Genomic DNA, 17345 nt, shown 5'->3' on the forward strand with positions numbered 1-17345 from the left:
CCTAGAAATTAAACTAAACTATTTTATTAAATATAATATAATATAATATATTAATTTTTACATAAAAAAAATAACAAGTTAAATAAAAAATAAAGAACAATTTATAGAGCCCAAAATTTCTGGACCGTTCGGGGCCAGCCCTATTTTGGAACACTCATATTTTTATCGTTAGACTTAAAAGACGCTTATATTTTTACAGTTTCTCTCATTGACCTTTCCTTCTACTAACATACAAACTCTTATAAAATTGATAAGCTTATACAACTTATTCATCAACTCATTTCCTATAGTCTAAGCATAGTTTACTTTCCCTTTAATCGAGTTGTGTCATTTATTTCTCTTGTTCTTTCTCAAATTATATATCTAGCTTTTTTTTTCATTCTTACACACTGATGATATTTTTTATTGTAGTTTTATCATTTTTTATAATATGTTCGATTATCAGTTTGTATTATTTGGATTTGTATTTTTTTGATTGTTTTTATTTGAAATTGAACATGCACTTAACAATTCAAATTTTATATCAATCATATCTAGAAAAAAAAAGTTTTTTTTTTATCTTCATTCCTTGCTTTGCTTGAATTGTCAATTAGATTTATAACATTTTAACTTAAGCCTTTTTATTATTTCTAAAGGTGGGAGATCAATTTTATAATTTATAACATGGCTAATTACTTTCTAATGATTATAACTATTTAAACATTTTTTTTAATTATAGAAAACTCACCTGACACCTCACAGTTATAGTCTTCCGCTTAGACTATCCACAGCAGGGTGTTAAATTTTTTCATTTAACACCCTGCCACGTCAGCTTAACACCTCTTTTAACACCCACTTTTTAACATGTCATACAGCAGCGTGTTATTCAAAGTATCAAAATTACTTTTTCACTTTCTCTCACTTCCACATCATTTAAACATATACATAATTTCATTTTTTTTAACCACAAACAATATTATTTATCACTTGATAAATCAAACATACAAATATTATTTAAAACGAAGAAGAAAACAAACACTCTAAACAAGGATGAAAGAGTTTGAAGATTTTAAAAGAAAGGTGATACAAACAAGGATGATAATATGGTAGAAAATTTCTGAAATTTTTTGGTGTCCAAATGACACAAACCAAGTCTCTATTTATAGATCGTGAAAAATAAAAAATATTGATATAATTTTTTTTTTTTATTGATCAATCATTATTAAAATGTATTTTTAAAATAAGAAAAGTAAAATCAAAAGCCTGCCACATGGCAGGATCTCATTGGCCAAACAAAATTTGACACCCGTGTCAAATTTTGACACCCAAAATTTGACACCCAAAATTGCCCCCCTGCTGCCTCCCACCCTTCTCTTTTGACACCCAAATAACCCCTCAAATACTCCCCTGCTGCGGCTGGTCTTATATTTAAAGTGTTTTCGGTGGGAATCGAACCGTAACATTTTTGTGGTGGGGTTAATAAATATTTAAATTATTCAAAAAAGTAAAACTATTTGAAAAATATATATATCAACCAATTTAAAATAATTAGGCACAATTTATAACATGGCTAATTACTTTCTAATGATTATAATTATTTAAAAAAATTGTATTAAAGAGAATTAACATGACACATAGCTTACATTTAAAGTGTTTTTGGTGGGAATCAAACCGTAACATTTTTGTTTCTTAAGTCGACTTTTTTCACTATACCACATTTATGGGGTTAATAAATATTTAAATTATTCAAAAATCAAAACTATTTGAAGAAATATATATCAACCAAAAATTAGGCACAACTTACAACAAATAAAAGCATGTATACATGTTTCTTTGTTGGTTTAAATTAAACTCTCTTTTTTAATGAAAGAAAGTTGAAAAAATGTTAATACAATTGGTTTGATGAATTTATGAAACCAAATCTTTAATTATTGTCAAGTGCTTTTGTTGTCATATAATTTTAAGTTTTTGTCATGAATTTCAGAATTAAATTTAAACCCATAAAGAGTAAGCAGTGTTCATATTAATCCTTAAACTCTAAAGCCCAACAGATTATCAATAAAATGAACCAAATTTGGCTTAATAAAGATAATTACCATGTAAATAATTTTAAGTCCTCTTTAAAATGGATTATGCATGAATTAAGAGATGAATTCAACAAAAATAAAATATCATAAGGAAATTATATATTCTATTTAGATTTAATTATTTTCCTATTTATAATTTAAATAGATAAATTTGACATATTATAAAAGTAATATGGTATAATATTTTTATTATTGAATTGATTCAATGACATTTATTATATTATTATTTAGGATTTTCTAGTAGGGGCTAATAATAGTCATTATTCTCTTTAAAGTTTTAGAAATAAGAAAAAGGCCTTATAAGCAAATGGGCCTTCAATTTAACACTTAGATAATAGATTGTTGGGCTTCCAAGTAGGTTTGCATCTTCTCTTCCCTCTCACAATAAAATAAAGCCAACTTTTTTTTAAAAGGGCATAAAATTCCACAACCATTAAAATGAAACTACAACTACAAGTAATAATCAGATAAATATTCAAATGATACCAAGAAAACTAAAAGAGAGACCAAAATCAATATTTATCAAATAAATTAGTCAAAAAACTTAATTTCTAAAAACCCACTATCCAAAATCAATCAGTTATTAACTATATCCTTTTTAAATCCTCATGTAAGTTGAAATAGGGAGAAGGAGAATGAATTCAATGGTTAAAAAAATAAGGGAAAAAAAGTTTTGAAAGTATAATAAACCAAGAGGCTTCTTGTTGAGTAAAGTTAAGATTAGAAAGAAGAAAGAAAAGATAAGTAAAATGAATTATGAAGTTACCCAGTCCCTTTTTGATCAGCAACCCATAACTGCACAGTTATAGACAAAGGAAGGAGATTGTTTCCTGCTAAGCAAATTCCACCTTGGAGGACCACCTTCACTAGGCTTCCATGAGTTAACTTCAACGAATCCACCCCCAAGAGCTGATCTAGGTCCACCAATACAAATCAATCGGTTTCCACAAGCCCGAAATGCCAATCCCCAACCACTCACAGAAGAAGCTCTCTCGGGCAATTTTCCTAAACTAATCCATTCTCTACTGTTCTTCACATATTTTCTCACCACCATGGCTGCATGATCAGCTGCGTATAATTCATTGTCCACAACCGCAACCAAAGGAGGTGCCTCGGAAACTTGAGGCACATAGCTTATCCTTACAGGAGACATGTCTGGAATCTCAGTCCATGTTTCGGTTTCTAGATCAAACTCTTCACCACAACTCAGGGGGATCAAACTAGTCACTCCGATTCCACCAATCACATAGAACTTCCCATCCATGAACACACCAGAACACATTTTCCGTTTCTTGTTCATGTTTGGGAGAGGCTTCCAGATTCCAGTCTCCGCATTGTACATCTCCGCATTGTTGAGAATCGCACCCCCAGAATCACAGCCTCCAGCTAGAATTGCCATCTCACCCATGCTTGCTGAACCAAACAGACATCTTGGGAAATTCATGCTCATTCCAGTCGACCATGAGTTTGTTAACAGACTATACTTGTGTATAATATTTGACAAGTACTCCTTTCCGAATACAAGCAGTTGAGATCCGACAGCCAATGATTCTTTATCGCCATAAGAGAAGTACTCGTAAGCAGTCATTGGGGGCAAATGCATCCAACGACATAGATTTGGATCAAAAGCTTCCCACTCAGGAAGGTCACAACAGATATAGACCCAATGTTCAACCATACCAATCTGGCGCCTAAGCCTATACAGTTCACCATTCTTCACTAAACTATTGAAGGCCTTACTTACAGCTGCAATAGACCCGTAATCTGATCTCGAGGATCGTAATAGACAACTTATGGAATTATCCCTCCCTATACCATGTATAAGTGCATCCATATTTGGGTCATCAGATTGATCAGATGCACGCATAGACCTGTCATTCTCGGATAGCTTAAGCATCTTGTTACCACCCTGGTCATATTTCTCAACATCAATAACTGGTGCCAAAGACAGGTCATTCTCCATTAGGTTATGCAATAAATTCAATTCATCTTCCTCAAGATCCAGATCGAGGTCACTCTCAGTTTGATGCTGATTATCAGATAGAACATCTGATTCCATATCTTCATCTTCCTCATGATCAAAATCAGGGTCATTCACAGCTTGCTGCTGGTCATCAGATTGATGAACAGGAGGCATAGACAGGTCACCCTCCAATTGCAAAGGCAAGTTATTAGCACCATGTTCTTCTTCCACAACATCAATGGCTAAGGGCTGTTTTCCATTCAGTTCTTCAATCTTAATACGCTGGCACTTCAGGCAATCCCAGCAGTGTTTTCGTCCACAATTTTTTAAATAACCTCTCGTAACCTGACAAGGGCGATCTTCCAACATGTCTAAAGCTACACAGCCAAGGGGGAAATTAAGCCAATTAGAGATTACTAATTAATGTCTACAATGAAAGCAGTCTCCTTCTTCAAATAGCAGTTTCAGCAGCTGGAAAACCGATCTAGAATGAACAAACAGATAACGAATTAGATGATGAAAATGGAAGGCATTCTACATCTTTAGATAATTGAAAGACATCATCCATTACTCAAAATCAGCATGACATTCAAAGAGAATTATGACAAATCCTAGACGTTACAGAAAAAAAATATAAACTCGTTCCAATGTAATGCTACAGACGACGACTAGTCAAAGGAGATAAAAAAATAAATTCGCGGTAATTCGGCTGTTGAACAAATGATAAATTTCAAAGACGAGTAATACGGAGATTTTGATCATAAAAGCCAGCTACAGCTACAGCGATAACCGTAACAGATCTTTCAATCTCCGATCGTAAGAAGAATAAAAACAGGAAATCTAAAATTCACTAGTAAATCAATTATCAATCAATCAAAGAACGAAGAAACAAAGCAATTCGATTAGATCTGCCTATCTATCGATTGCAGAAATAAACGACGAAGGAAACAATAAGTTTTCTCGATTCCGATTCGTTATCGACGGCAAGCAAATGAAATCACAAATGATAGAATGGACTTACAGATTGGATTGAACTATGCGAGCATCAATCTTCCTCCGCTAAGCTGCTCCTGTCAGTAAATTTCTCTGTATCTGTATCTACTATACATTCGTTATATCTATCTATGTATCTATCTATACATACATATATATATATGTATATATATGAAGGTTTTTCAGTCCTTGGCCTTCATGCCAGTGAAGACTCCTTTTGGAATCCTCCGCAAATCACAACAGAGGCTTTCAAGGCAAAATCTTAAGGCACGAGAAGAAGGCTGTTTTCTCTCTCTCTCTTTCTCTCTCCTTTACGCGTAATTAATTAGTATTTTTCCTTCAAAATTATAGGGTCTAATTAAAGATTATATTAATTCCTTAGTGATGGTTGTTTAGATAATTTTTCTTGGCCAATAAATTATATAACCCATGATTTGATGTGGCTTAGTTCCATAACTTTGTTTAAGTAATTTTCTCGCCAAAGAAAGATGCAACTGTAATTTGAAATTGATTATTTAGGTGAAATTTTTCGTGAATGAATGACGTAACCGTTATTTTATAGGTGTATTGGTTTGGTAATTTTCCGTAAATGAATGATATACTATGAGTTGAATTAAGTTTTTTATTTTACGTGGATTGAAACCTTAAATTTGATGCGAATGAATGATATGACCATTCATGACCTTTTCTCGATTTCACATTATCAGGAATTCCCCGAATAAATTATGTAATACAAAATTTGATGTTTAAATTTCAAATATGACAGAGTATTCATATTCAAAAACACAATTATATTTCTTATATAATTAATAACACCAATAAACTTAACAAATTACTGATTTCAAATTGCAAATATGAGATAGTATTAAATATTTATCTATTCAAAAACACAATTAATTTTGGTACATATTTATTAAATAGAGAATTAATATAAATAAGTAAAAAGAATTGGAATAACAAATGATATCACTTCATTCATTAATAATAAAAAAATTAACTTCTATTTTTAAAATTATTTAATTATTATATATTAATACTTTTTTAACTTCTTACACAAAAATATTTAAATAATGTCATAGATAAATGTAAGTAATCTATAAAGTGGGAGAGAGAGGGAAAAAATTGAGAAAAATAAGTTAGTTGAATTTTAGGAATATAAGAAAATAGATCTCAAAAAAAAGCTCTAACCGCTGCCCACTCAGCAAAATCCATATGCAGATTTTGGGAATTAAACACAGGAGAGAGACTCTGGATTGTTTAATTTTAGTTATTTTATTTTGCAGAATATTGTTTTAAGTGTTACTTAAAAAAATGTACAAAATCAAATAAATATTTAAAAGTCAATTTGAGATATTTATTGAATTACTTTTACCATTACTTTAAGATTAATTTTGTTTGAATTTATACATAAAAAAAAGTGTGATTAAAATAATATTTTAGGTAAAATGATATTAAAAAATGTATAAAAATAAATATGTTTTAAAAAATTCATAAATCATACTCCAAAAAGATTAAATTTTGACAAATGATATTTTATTTTAACTATTTTATAAAATTTGTGATACCAAAAAAATTTGTGTTATAGCTTCAATCCAATATATTGGGTTAGATCTTTAATAAGGTTCAGTTTCATTTTTGTCGTGTGTTAGATCTTTAATAAGGTTGTGTCTAGGTTCAATTCAATTTCATTTTTGTCGTGTTAGATCTTTAATAAGGTTGTGTCTAGGTTCAATTCAATTTCATTTTTGTCGTGTTAGATCTTTAATAAGGTTGTGTCTAGGTTCAATTCAGTTTCATTTTTGTCGTGTTAGATCTTTAATAAGGTTGTGTCTAGGTTTAATTCAGTTTCATTTTTGTCGTGTTAGATCTTTAATAAGGTTGTGTCTAGGTTCAATTCAGTTTCATTTTTGTCGTGTTAGATCTTTAATAAGGTTGTGTCTAGGTTCAATTCAGTTTCATTTTTGTCGTGTTAGATTTTTAATAAGGTTGTGTCTAGGTTCAATTCAGTTTCATTTTTGTCGTGTTAGATCTTTAATAAGGTTGTGTCTAGGTTCAACTCAGTTTCATTTTTGTCGTATATTAGCTCACTGATGTTGCATTAATTATTGCATAAGATCTGCTTGAATTCCAATTCTATTATGCATTTAAAAAATAAATTCATTAAATCTCAAATTAAATTAGATCAACTTAATTTAGTATAACAATGAACTAACCTATTATAAATAATTATAACATTGGCATTATTGAATTCATTTTTCACCTAATGGACATCGTCCCATTTGAATTATTTCCATGACATTAGAAATAGATATTTTAAGTGTTGTATAATTTATAAAAGATTATGCATGTTTTCAAATTTTATAAGGTCATGTAATTAAAAAATATGGTTGTTTTGAAATGATATAAATTACTTATGAATTTTGTTTTCTCTGATGGTTACAATTGTTTTGACTTAATTTTTTTCTAATTTCAAATTGAGTAAAACTTACCTAATAAGTATTATGTTACCAAATTAATGAATTGATTATGATATTAATAAAAAAAATACAGTACTTAAATAAGTAAAACAGTAATGGTTTTGCTCAAAAAATACAAAGAAAGTTAATTTTCTTTAAATTGTGTTAATTACAGAACTCCATAACTAGTGTAGTAGTGTTATATTTAAAAATAACAATGATACATTTTAATTTATTTTTAAAGTATAATTTAGATATTATAAGATTTTATTTAATAATATATATTTTAAAAAACAAATCGGCTTAGGAAAGCGAGTCATGTGCACGTGTAGACTCGTTACTATCAAATACTAAAATATGTAATATTTGACCAAGCCTGACTCGTCAATCTATAAATAATATATTTATTTATGATTTAATTAATTATAAAAAATTATTATTATTATTATTGTTTTATATTTATTTGTATAATAAATGCATATAATTTACACTAAATAAATATAATTCACTTAAAAATATATATATATTATAATTAAGTTTTATATATTAATTAAAACCCCATCAATTATTAAATATATATAAAAAAATAAATAATAATGATAGTTTAAACGAATTTGTTTGAATGAAATTAATTCTTTTAAAAAATAAATAAGAAATTTCAAAACTATTGTGTTTTTCTTTCATTTAAAAGGAGATAAAAACAATTATATATGAGAAGCAAAAGCAAAAATAAAATGTAAGAGATTCCAACCAAACAAGATAAATACAGTTAAGAAGGATATACAGTGAATCCTAATTATATAATACTTGGCCAGCTTAATTATAACTCACAATAGACTTATATTGAGTCCATTATTTTGACTTAATTAGTTAAATGATTCAGAAAATAATTATTTTACTTTTTTCCTCTTAATAAATGAGTATAACAACTTAGATTAGCAAGGTTTAGTTGCAAGTAGAGTCATATTAATTCATTTCGGAGAATAAATAACTGTTTATAAAAAAATAAAAAATAAAAGGTGTTATGGTGTGAAAGTAAAAGAGTGCTTTTTAACACCTTTAATTTCATAGCCTTAAACTTTAGTGAAATTAACATTTTCTTTTGGCATTTATCTATAATAATATTATTCTTGGAGTTAGTTATCTGATTTTTTTTTAGTATTTATAAAATTAATTATATCACACCGCTATTATTTTAACTATTCGTTCTATCAAACTAAAATATTTTTCTTTATTTTTATTAATTTAAATTTTAAATACAAAATAACATTTTAATAATTAAACAAACCAGTTAAAAATAATTTATTCTCTTATCAAACAAAGTTTTAGAAAAAAATTCAAAAAATCCCTAAAAACCAATATAAAAAAAGTAAGGCAAGGTTCGGTTTGTGTTTTAAAAAACTCAAACATAATCAAACATCATTTCACTCCGCTCTCTTCGTTACATCACTTAAATCCTTAACCAAAATACTAAAATATATTATATTTTAAATTATTATTTTTTATTTTATTTATATATATTAATACCCTTTAAATCCTTTTACCAAAAATTATTATTATCTCCTCAAAATCATTAATCATTTAAAAAAAAAATTAAACATTTCAAACAGGGCCTTCAGGTAACTTCTAGGTAGCATCATTAGTTTGTTTAGATTCGCGTTTAATTGTCATTATATTAACACGCCTCTTCTTGTCCAATAAAAAAACAATTAAATAGTTAATTACCAAATAATTACATGCTGTTTAAGAATGGAATTCGGATATGAGAAAGAAAAGACAAGGGGTAGAGACACGGCTTGCTCATGATGGATGGACGATCCTTAAAATTGACTAAGAATTTGTTGTAAGTATTTATTTAATAATTTAAAAAATATTGGTGGCTAATGATTTTGAGAAGTGAATATCTTTTTTGATGTTTTTTAAAATAATTATGAATATATAATGATAAAATAAAGGGTATTTAATATTTTAATAACTAGTTGAGTGGTTTTATTGAAAAAAATGAATTAAATGATGTTTGATTAAAATAAACAAGAGGTTTATGTTACATTTTCTTTTATATATATATATATATATATATATATATATATAACACATTTAGCAATAATTATTGGTGGAAGGAGAATCAACCAATTGGCCTAGTTAGTGAAAGATGAATGGAAATTAAGGATAAGGAGCATAATAATATATATATATAACTTCGTCGTCATGTTTGGAAGAAAATGTTACATTCTCTTAATTATAAATTCGAATTTATTTTGTAATTTTATTGATTACATCATTAGATTAGATCAATCATGTGATCCACCAAACTCAAATAACCCCCTACCCATTTAATTTTGACGACTTTTATATATTAAAGTGGAATAATTAAAGTTATGTATTTGTTTCCAAGGATCAAAATATACCGGTCGTACGAAACTATAAGAAACTTTTAAATGCTGACACGATTCCCCGTGTATATAATTAATTAATTAATGATAATGACATAAAATTAATTTAGTATATTTATTTTGATAATATTAGTTAGGCACCCCTAGCTAGGGGGGAAAGGGCTAGCCGACTTCACTTGATCAAGCTCCAAGTGCTCAAATTGCCAACAAACACTTTTGGAATAAATTAATTTATATTGATCCTTATATTAATAGCGAACTATGTCAAATATTTTTAATTTAATAATGATTTTCAACTCCAAGCCATACAAGTGGCCATATGTAAAATTCTTATCATAATCATGTTAATTAGTCAAATTAGTGCAATTTTTTATTAATTATTTTGAATGAGTTGTCTAACCAGGTTTAAGAAATAAAATGTTATCATGGGATTGATTGTATGTGGAAATATTTTTAGAATTGGACATGAGCTTAGACACGTAAACAAATTTTGATTTGTTTTTTTTATAAATATATTACCTAATTATTAATTTAAATGACATAATTAATATTTTAAAAGGTATTTATTAATTTATTAATCTTAAAACAAGGCCATACTTTATTTTTGATATATATAAATATGTTTTTGCGCAATTGAAGCAACTAACACATTTAAGCCCAAACTCTTTTCAAATGTATTATGTGAGCATGTCCCCAATTTGATATATAGTTTGACAGAAAATATTAAATAAATAATATTTGGTTAGTTTGTAAAATCTTAGTAAAATTAGTTTAAATAGATATATGTAAGGTAAGATAATTATACTCTTTATAATTCTGAAATAAAAATTAAGATGTAACAAAATAGAACTATTGTTGTATTTATTTAAAGTTTTTTATATTAGTATATAATTTATTATTTATTTTTTTACTAAAAGTTATACAATCATCCATTTATTCTTACACAACGAGGAATGTGTCGTGAGAATCCAATTAAGCAGTATTATATATATATATATATATATATATAATAGCAGGAAACAAATAAATTATTTGAATCTTTTAAAATAAAAAGTAAATAAACACAAACGTTTTAATGTGAATTGGAAAATATGAAATTATTATCTGTTCACATTTGTTTTTCTTAAAATAATTACAAATATAAATGAATATGTGAACTAATAAATAAATAAGTATTAAAAAATATATATTTTATTATAATTATATATTAATACCTTTCTAAAAAATATGTATCTCTTCAAACTCACTGCCAATCATTAATTTTTAAATAATTCAAATTATTTAAATAACCTCTTAATAATCCTATAATTTAATTCAATTAAAATTTAAAATTTTCCTCAATATTAATAAAAAAATTCAAAATAGATAACTATATAATTTATACGTGTAAACAAGCTAGTTATTAAAGTATTTACATTTAAATAAAATTTTATTTTTTTAATTAACGTATGAGATGAATTAATTACATGCCTCTTAGCTGCTTAAATAAATATACAATTTGGTACAATTTTTTTAAGGAAATAATAAAATATATTTAAAAACAGATAAAGTACCAATTACAGCAACCCGCGTGTTGACCATTTTTCAGAAAGCCATGTGGCCAAATGAAGAAGAGTTATTGGATGATGGGAAAGTTGTAACTATATTAAATTATTATTAATTGGAGTTAACTAGATAAAATAAAAAAATAAAAAAATAAAAAATAATTTGATATTAACAAGACAATAATAATAATATCTGAGGTCCTCTTTATTGATGCGCACACTTTTGAAGAATAAATAAATGAGAAAAATAATTTGATATTATTTGATTAAGGAGTGTGTACATATGACTTGTCGAGTTTTGGTTTGATGATGTTAATCAACACTTACATTTCTTTGTATATTTATTTGTTCACTAATTAAGGTCGACATTGTAATTTGTCTTACCTTTTTCATTATATATAATTTTCTAAAGCATGTGATATGTATGGATACTTCTTTATCATCAATTAATTAATTATTTTTACATGCCATGGCCTATATAATGTATATGAAATGTCTATTTGTTGATGACATATTATTGTATATATCATTATGAAAGGTCTATTTTTTGAGTTTATAAATTAGTGTGCATCTCAAAGAACCAAAAATCTGTTCTCCATGTGAGATGTTAATTTCTTTTCTTACATTAAATAATTTACTCTCATATTATATAGTTAGTGACAGAATTATATATATAGCATTGAAAATGCTTTATAAAAAAAAACTACTCAAATTGAAATTAATTAAAGAGAATAATATATAACTGTATGGTCCGAATGAAAACACATATGAAGAATTAATGCAGGTTTTGGGGGTAGGGTCAGTATGGATGGATATTGGATTATCCTTGAGGTGAAGCTAGTAATTAGCTTTATTATTATTATTATATATTAATTAAACTATGATTAATTAAGTGCCAATAATCTGAAGCTTACGCTAAATTGAATTGCAACATATATTACATATTCTTATGCTTTTTTTTGCCTTTAATTACATCACACACTATGGTATCTATTCTCCACATGAACCCACTTTACCTTGGGCTTTAATAATATGCTTAAATATATGCAGTCTTTTCGAGAATCTGTCTCGTACAATATAGAAGAAATAAACATTGATCAATCTAAGATGATTGTCATGTGGGTCGGGTCGAATTCCAACAAGAAAATTTTCATTTTTTTTTGTTTTTTGTTAAAAATGACTTGTAATCTGAATAAATTTTAAGCAACCAAGGCCTTGTTCGGATTGGGGAGGGGGAAAATGAATAATGATTGGTGATGATTTTGAAGAGATAAGAATATTTTTGGTAAAATACTTAAAGAGTATTGATATATAATAATAAAATAATAAATAGTAATTTAAAATAAAAGGTATTTTAGTATTTTGGGTAATGAATTGAGTGATGTAATTGATGAGAGGTGGAGTGAAAAGATATTTGAGTGAATTAAATTATTTAAATAACTCCAACCAAATAAGGCCAAAGAAAAAACATATGTTCCTTTCTTGAATTCCTACAAATCATCTAGTATAAGTCTATGGTTGCAACAAAAAGTAGAATATTTGCATCTAAAAAAGCACTAAAAATGGAGAAAGAACATTTAATCACTGTCACTAAGTCTACTCTAACAGTCATACTGATTAAGACATGGCACATCATCATCAACTATCATACACAATTCTTGTTTGAAACCAGACTAACGCGTACCGGTGCTCGCTACACATGCTCCGCTCGCTTAACCAAAACTGAAAAAACAGATCCGCTGACTAAGGTGCTTCGCTTGTGCGTTTGCAACATAACATCCACTGCTTCTGACTATGTCGATGAAAAAGACTCAAATGAGGTCCTAACAAATCTTAAAATTGAAATTATTTATAAAATTTATTATTATAAATTTATAATCATAAAAGTTTACTTAAACTAAGATAGTTACTAAAATTTTAAAAGTAAATTTGAAATTTTGATAACCTTGTTCTCCTAGTACTTTAAATCTGACCAGCCCAACAAATGGGCTTTTATTTAGCTAAAGAAAAAGTGTCACTCTTCAAGCTAGCCCAATCCAATTAGTACAAACAATGACGATCAACAACAGAGAAACAAATCCTTGATCGCATGATGAAAGATTGAAGTAAAGAGTTTTTTTTTGTTTTCTATACATAAGTATGTGAAAGAGACGCCAGATTATTTTGTTTTAGTCAACGGAGAAGATGGAGTCTGGCAGAAGGGAATTCTCAATCTTGATCGCATACGCTTTTGTCCTCTGTTCAATCCTCTTGGGTGCCTTCGCTCAGGAACCTGAACTTGGATCGGCCCGTGTAGTTTTCCAGGTCAATTTCTCTCTTTCTCATTCATTAAATGCCCTGAATTTCTGTGAATACGAACTGGGTATGACCCTTCGTATTGTGTACAATCGGGTGGGTTTCTTGTTTATTGATTTGTGATTGTTCATGGGTGTTTTGGATATCTGGACTGTAACAGTGAGTTTGTGGGGTTTACTTGATTTGACACCTCTAATGTTGTAGAATTTGTGTTAAAATTAGCTGGTGGTTACTAGTTATGGAAGTTGATATCCAATTTATTTGGAAGTTTTATAGTAATTTCAACAGTTGAAAAGTTTGAATTTCATTGTATGGATTGCATTGGCTTGTGTGATTGCCTTTATGAGAATGATTTGGTGCAGACAGACTATGGAGATATTGAATTTGGTTTCTACCCATCTGTTGCCCCCAAGACCGTCGACCACATCTTCAAGCTCGTTCGCCTTGGAGGTTATAACACCAACCATTTCTTCCGGGTATGATCAATCTTGGAGCTATGTTAATGCAAGATTCATTGGCTGACTGGTTCAAACTTTCAATAGGTTGATAATGGTTTTGTGGCCCAAGTTGCTGATGTTGCTGGTGGGAGATCAGCTCCCATGAATGATAAGCAAAGGGAGGAAGCTGAGAAAACTGTGATTGGAGAATTCAGTCGCGTCAAACATGTGCGAGGCATTCTTTCTATGGGAAGGTAATTAAACTCTCGATCGTTGTTTGAATGAATTTTGCTGAAGAATTTTGATTTTACCTGTCTTCTTCCACATAATACATGTTTACATAGGTATTCTGATCCAGATAGTGCAGCTTCATCATTCTCAATACTTTTAGGAGATGCCCCCCATCTTGATGGAGAGGTTTGTACTTGTAATTCTCGTGAATATAAATGATGCGTATTTTTGGATTGCTGACATGATGATCATTCTTCAGTATGCAATATTTGGAAAAGTTACCAAAGGCGATGAAACATTGAGAAAGCTCGAGGAGGTCCCTACTCGTCGTGAAGGAATATTTGTCATGGTATGCATGTAGTAATGTAGTAGTAAAACCATAAATTAATTAACTTGACAGTTACTATTTTAGACTGATTATTTTTGTTTATTTTCCAGCCTAAGGAGCGGATCACCATTCACTCCACTTACTATTATGGTGAGAATCAATATATGTAAAATAGATGTTATCTAGGCTAACAATTTATCAAATTATTTTTGTTTTTATGATGTCAGATATGAAGGAGGAAACTTGTGAAGCCGAAAACTCTGCTTTGAGAAGGCGGCTTGCTGCTTCTGCGGTTGAAATTGAAACTCAGGTAAGTTTGTAAAAGTAGACCATGACATTCTCTTATCATCGTTGTCTCATTTTTTTTGTCATTTTGTAGAGAATGAAATGCTTCTCGTAGCACAAACAATCAACCGATAAAGAACAAGTGCTTCCTTTTATAATTGTTGATCAGGTTTCTCTTCTATTCTTGATTGTTAAAGGCTTTTACTTTCATAAGCAACATCCTTAATTATGCAATATGATTGAGCAAAGAAAGTCTATTAGTTATGAATTATGATAATCTATACATTCTTAAGAACTCATTGACTGTTATTACTATTCTGCTGCAGATTTATATTTGCATGGAAAAAACCCGAGACGACTGGAAGGGAGCCTGTTCTCCCTTCTAATTTGGATTGTTTTATTTATGATTCTTATTTGATGACTAATGAGTGCAGTTGTAATGAAAGGAAAAATAACTGACATATTCTAGGATTGAACTTCAAGTTAAGAGCTTTGTTTCTGGTGTAAAAGAAGATGACATTAGAATTGATAACATTGTTAACCCAATGGGATAAAGATTTCGAAACCTAAGGAAAGCATGCCCTACACGAGAAAAGAGAACTTAATCAATAATGCGAAATAGAACAGCAAGTAAATGTAATAGAAGTTAAACTCGGTTAGAAGGATCTCAGAAACTAAGGATCTCAGAAACTCTAGAAAGTGATCAACTTAGCTCATAGGATCGAACTTTTAGGTGTAAACACTCTACATAACTTCTTGAAAACATTTAAAAAAAACTATGGTGATTGTTACTAGTGGGGTCTCAAAAAAAAAAAAAAAAACATTTGATGATCCATGATTTCTCTACAAAACACTCACCATTGTGTTTGGGATTCCAACCAACACCCACATGAGGGATTGTTTGATATATTATTATTTTAAAGAAATCAAATACTATTGAATGAAAAAAGAGAGGATTTGAGTCAAAAGATTAAAATATTTATATTAATTAATGATCTAAAATATCATAAAGATTAAAATAATAAAAGACATTATGAATTGATGATATAATGTTGATTTATTTGGATGAGTCCAAATAATTCAAAGTCTATATGACAACTCTGTCATGTACAATAATAATATGTCTATGATTGAAAATATGTAATGACATATAGTCATGCTTGGTTATTTACATATTTGATTTTGGATGTATCATCAATCCACTAAATGTTGTAACATTCAATCCCTACTTCATTTAATTCCAAGAGATGTCTATATCTCCAAATATGCTCACCAGAGGGGATTGGCTTGGCTGTTCTTCTCAGTATTGTATCTCTGTTTAGCAGAATAAATTATGATTATTGTATTTAATGTTTTCTTTAAATTATGATTATTATATTTAATGTTTTCTTAATTTTTTTGACATTTCAGATCATTTCATTCACAAAATTTACTGTAATATTATTTTAATTTACTATAAAAAGCTACGGGATGAGTGAGTTAAAGAAGTTTTGGAATCGTCTTAATATATTTTTTTAGGAACGACAAGTTTTCCAACTTCTTCAAATGTTTGCAATGAACAAGTTTGTGGTCCCAAGTTTGTAGAAAATTCCACAACATGTTTAGTCAATTTCTTTTTATTATCGTTGTGAACTTTGTAACATTTAATATGATCCCACTGAATTTTGATTTATTTTGGTGGGACTCTTATTAAGTTTACATTAGAAGAATTAAAATTGAATGTAATTTGATTTTCACTAGAATGCATCAAACATTAGACAAGAAAATTTATTTTTGAAAAGAAGTATTATTGGATGAAATAGAATATTGTAGACTGGAGTGCAATGTGGGTTATTTAAATGACAGGAGACAATGAAACAACATGGGTTTGCTTGCTACGACTGACACAAATAGGCCCTCAAACTCAAGTGTTGTTGGCTCATCAACCTGCATAATAATAATATTTGCATTCATTATATTTTTGAAAACATTCATTATATATATATACATATTACATTCATTAAAAAAAGTGAGATTACCTGGATTTTTTTATTAGTCAGGTTGAAATTGTTTAAAATGAATTATTATTCTGTGAGATTACTCAAGTCTTGGGTATTTGAAGAGCAATCTCTTTTTCTGTTGAACAATGATGGAGTCTGGTCGAGTTGGAGTCTGATGCCAAGTGGCCCAAGCATATGATCAATGTTATATGTTCCACTAAGAATCTCTACTTCATAAAATAGACCTGCGGTACATGATATCAAATTTCAACTACAACGTCATTTGAAAATCAAGACAACCTTTATTCATTTATGGAGAAGTTATTTGGTGATTGATTGGATGTCAAAACATTTAACCCTTTGTTTTCAATTTCT

At 28.6% G+C, this 17345-nt stretch overlaps 2 protein-coding genes across 4 annotated transcripts; one reads left to right on the plus strand and one right to left on the minus strand.

Annotated features, from left to right (window-relative positions):
• Positions 1-2551: 2551 nt before the first annotated feature.
• LOC124927045 (F-box/kelch-repeat protein At1g26930-like) lies at positions 2552-5350 on the minus strand. Of its 2 annotated transcripts, none has more exons than XM_047467384.1 (2): positions 5051-5350; positions 2552-4406 (listed from the first exon to the last, which is right to left on the minus strand). In XM_047467384.1, exon 2 carries the CDS (start codon positions 4396-4398, stop codon positions 2848-2850), a length of 1551 nt encoding a protein of 516 aa, XP_047323340.1. In that variant the 5' UTR covers positions 4399-4406; positions 5051-5350; the 3' UTR covers positions 2552-2847. The 2 variants fall into 2 exon arrangements, with proteins under 2 accessions (XP_047323340.1, XP_047323339.1); XM_047467383.1 differs by having other exon boundaries at positions 2552-4513.
• Positions 5351-13517: 8167 nt separating this feature from the next.
• Positions 13518-15500, plus strand: LOC124926525 (peptidyl-prolyl cis-trans isomerase CYP23-like). 2 transcript variants are annotated; one of them, XR_007098345.1, is made up of 9 exons: positions 13519-13719; positions 14073-14186; positions 14253-14401; positions 14492-14564; positions 14638-14727; positions 14817-14856; positions 14934-15016; positions 15086-15160; positions 15318-15500. XR_007098345.1 is itself a non-coding variant. In XM_047466769.1 (8 exons), the coding sequence occupies exons 1-8, from the start codon at positions 13600-13602 to the stop codon at positions 15104-15106; spliced, it is 690 nt and encodes a 229-aa protein (XP_047322725.1). In that variant the 5' UTR covers positions 13518-13599; the 3' UTR covers positions 15107-15247. The 2 variants fall into 2 exon arrangements, 1 of the variants encoding a protein (XP_047322725.1); XM_047466769.1 differs by lacking the exon at positions 15318-15500 and having other exon boundaries at positions 13518-13719; positions 15086-15247.
• The last annotated feature ends 1845 nt before the right edge of the window (positions 15501-17345 follow it).

Source organism: Impatiens glandulifera, chromosome 2 (assembly GCF_907164915.1).
Source record: "Impatiens glandulifera chromosome 2, dImpGla2.1, whole genome shotgun sequence".
NCBI lineage: Eukaryota > Viridiplantae > Streptophyta > Magnoliopsida > Ericales > Balsaminaceae > Impatiens > Impatiens glandulifera.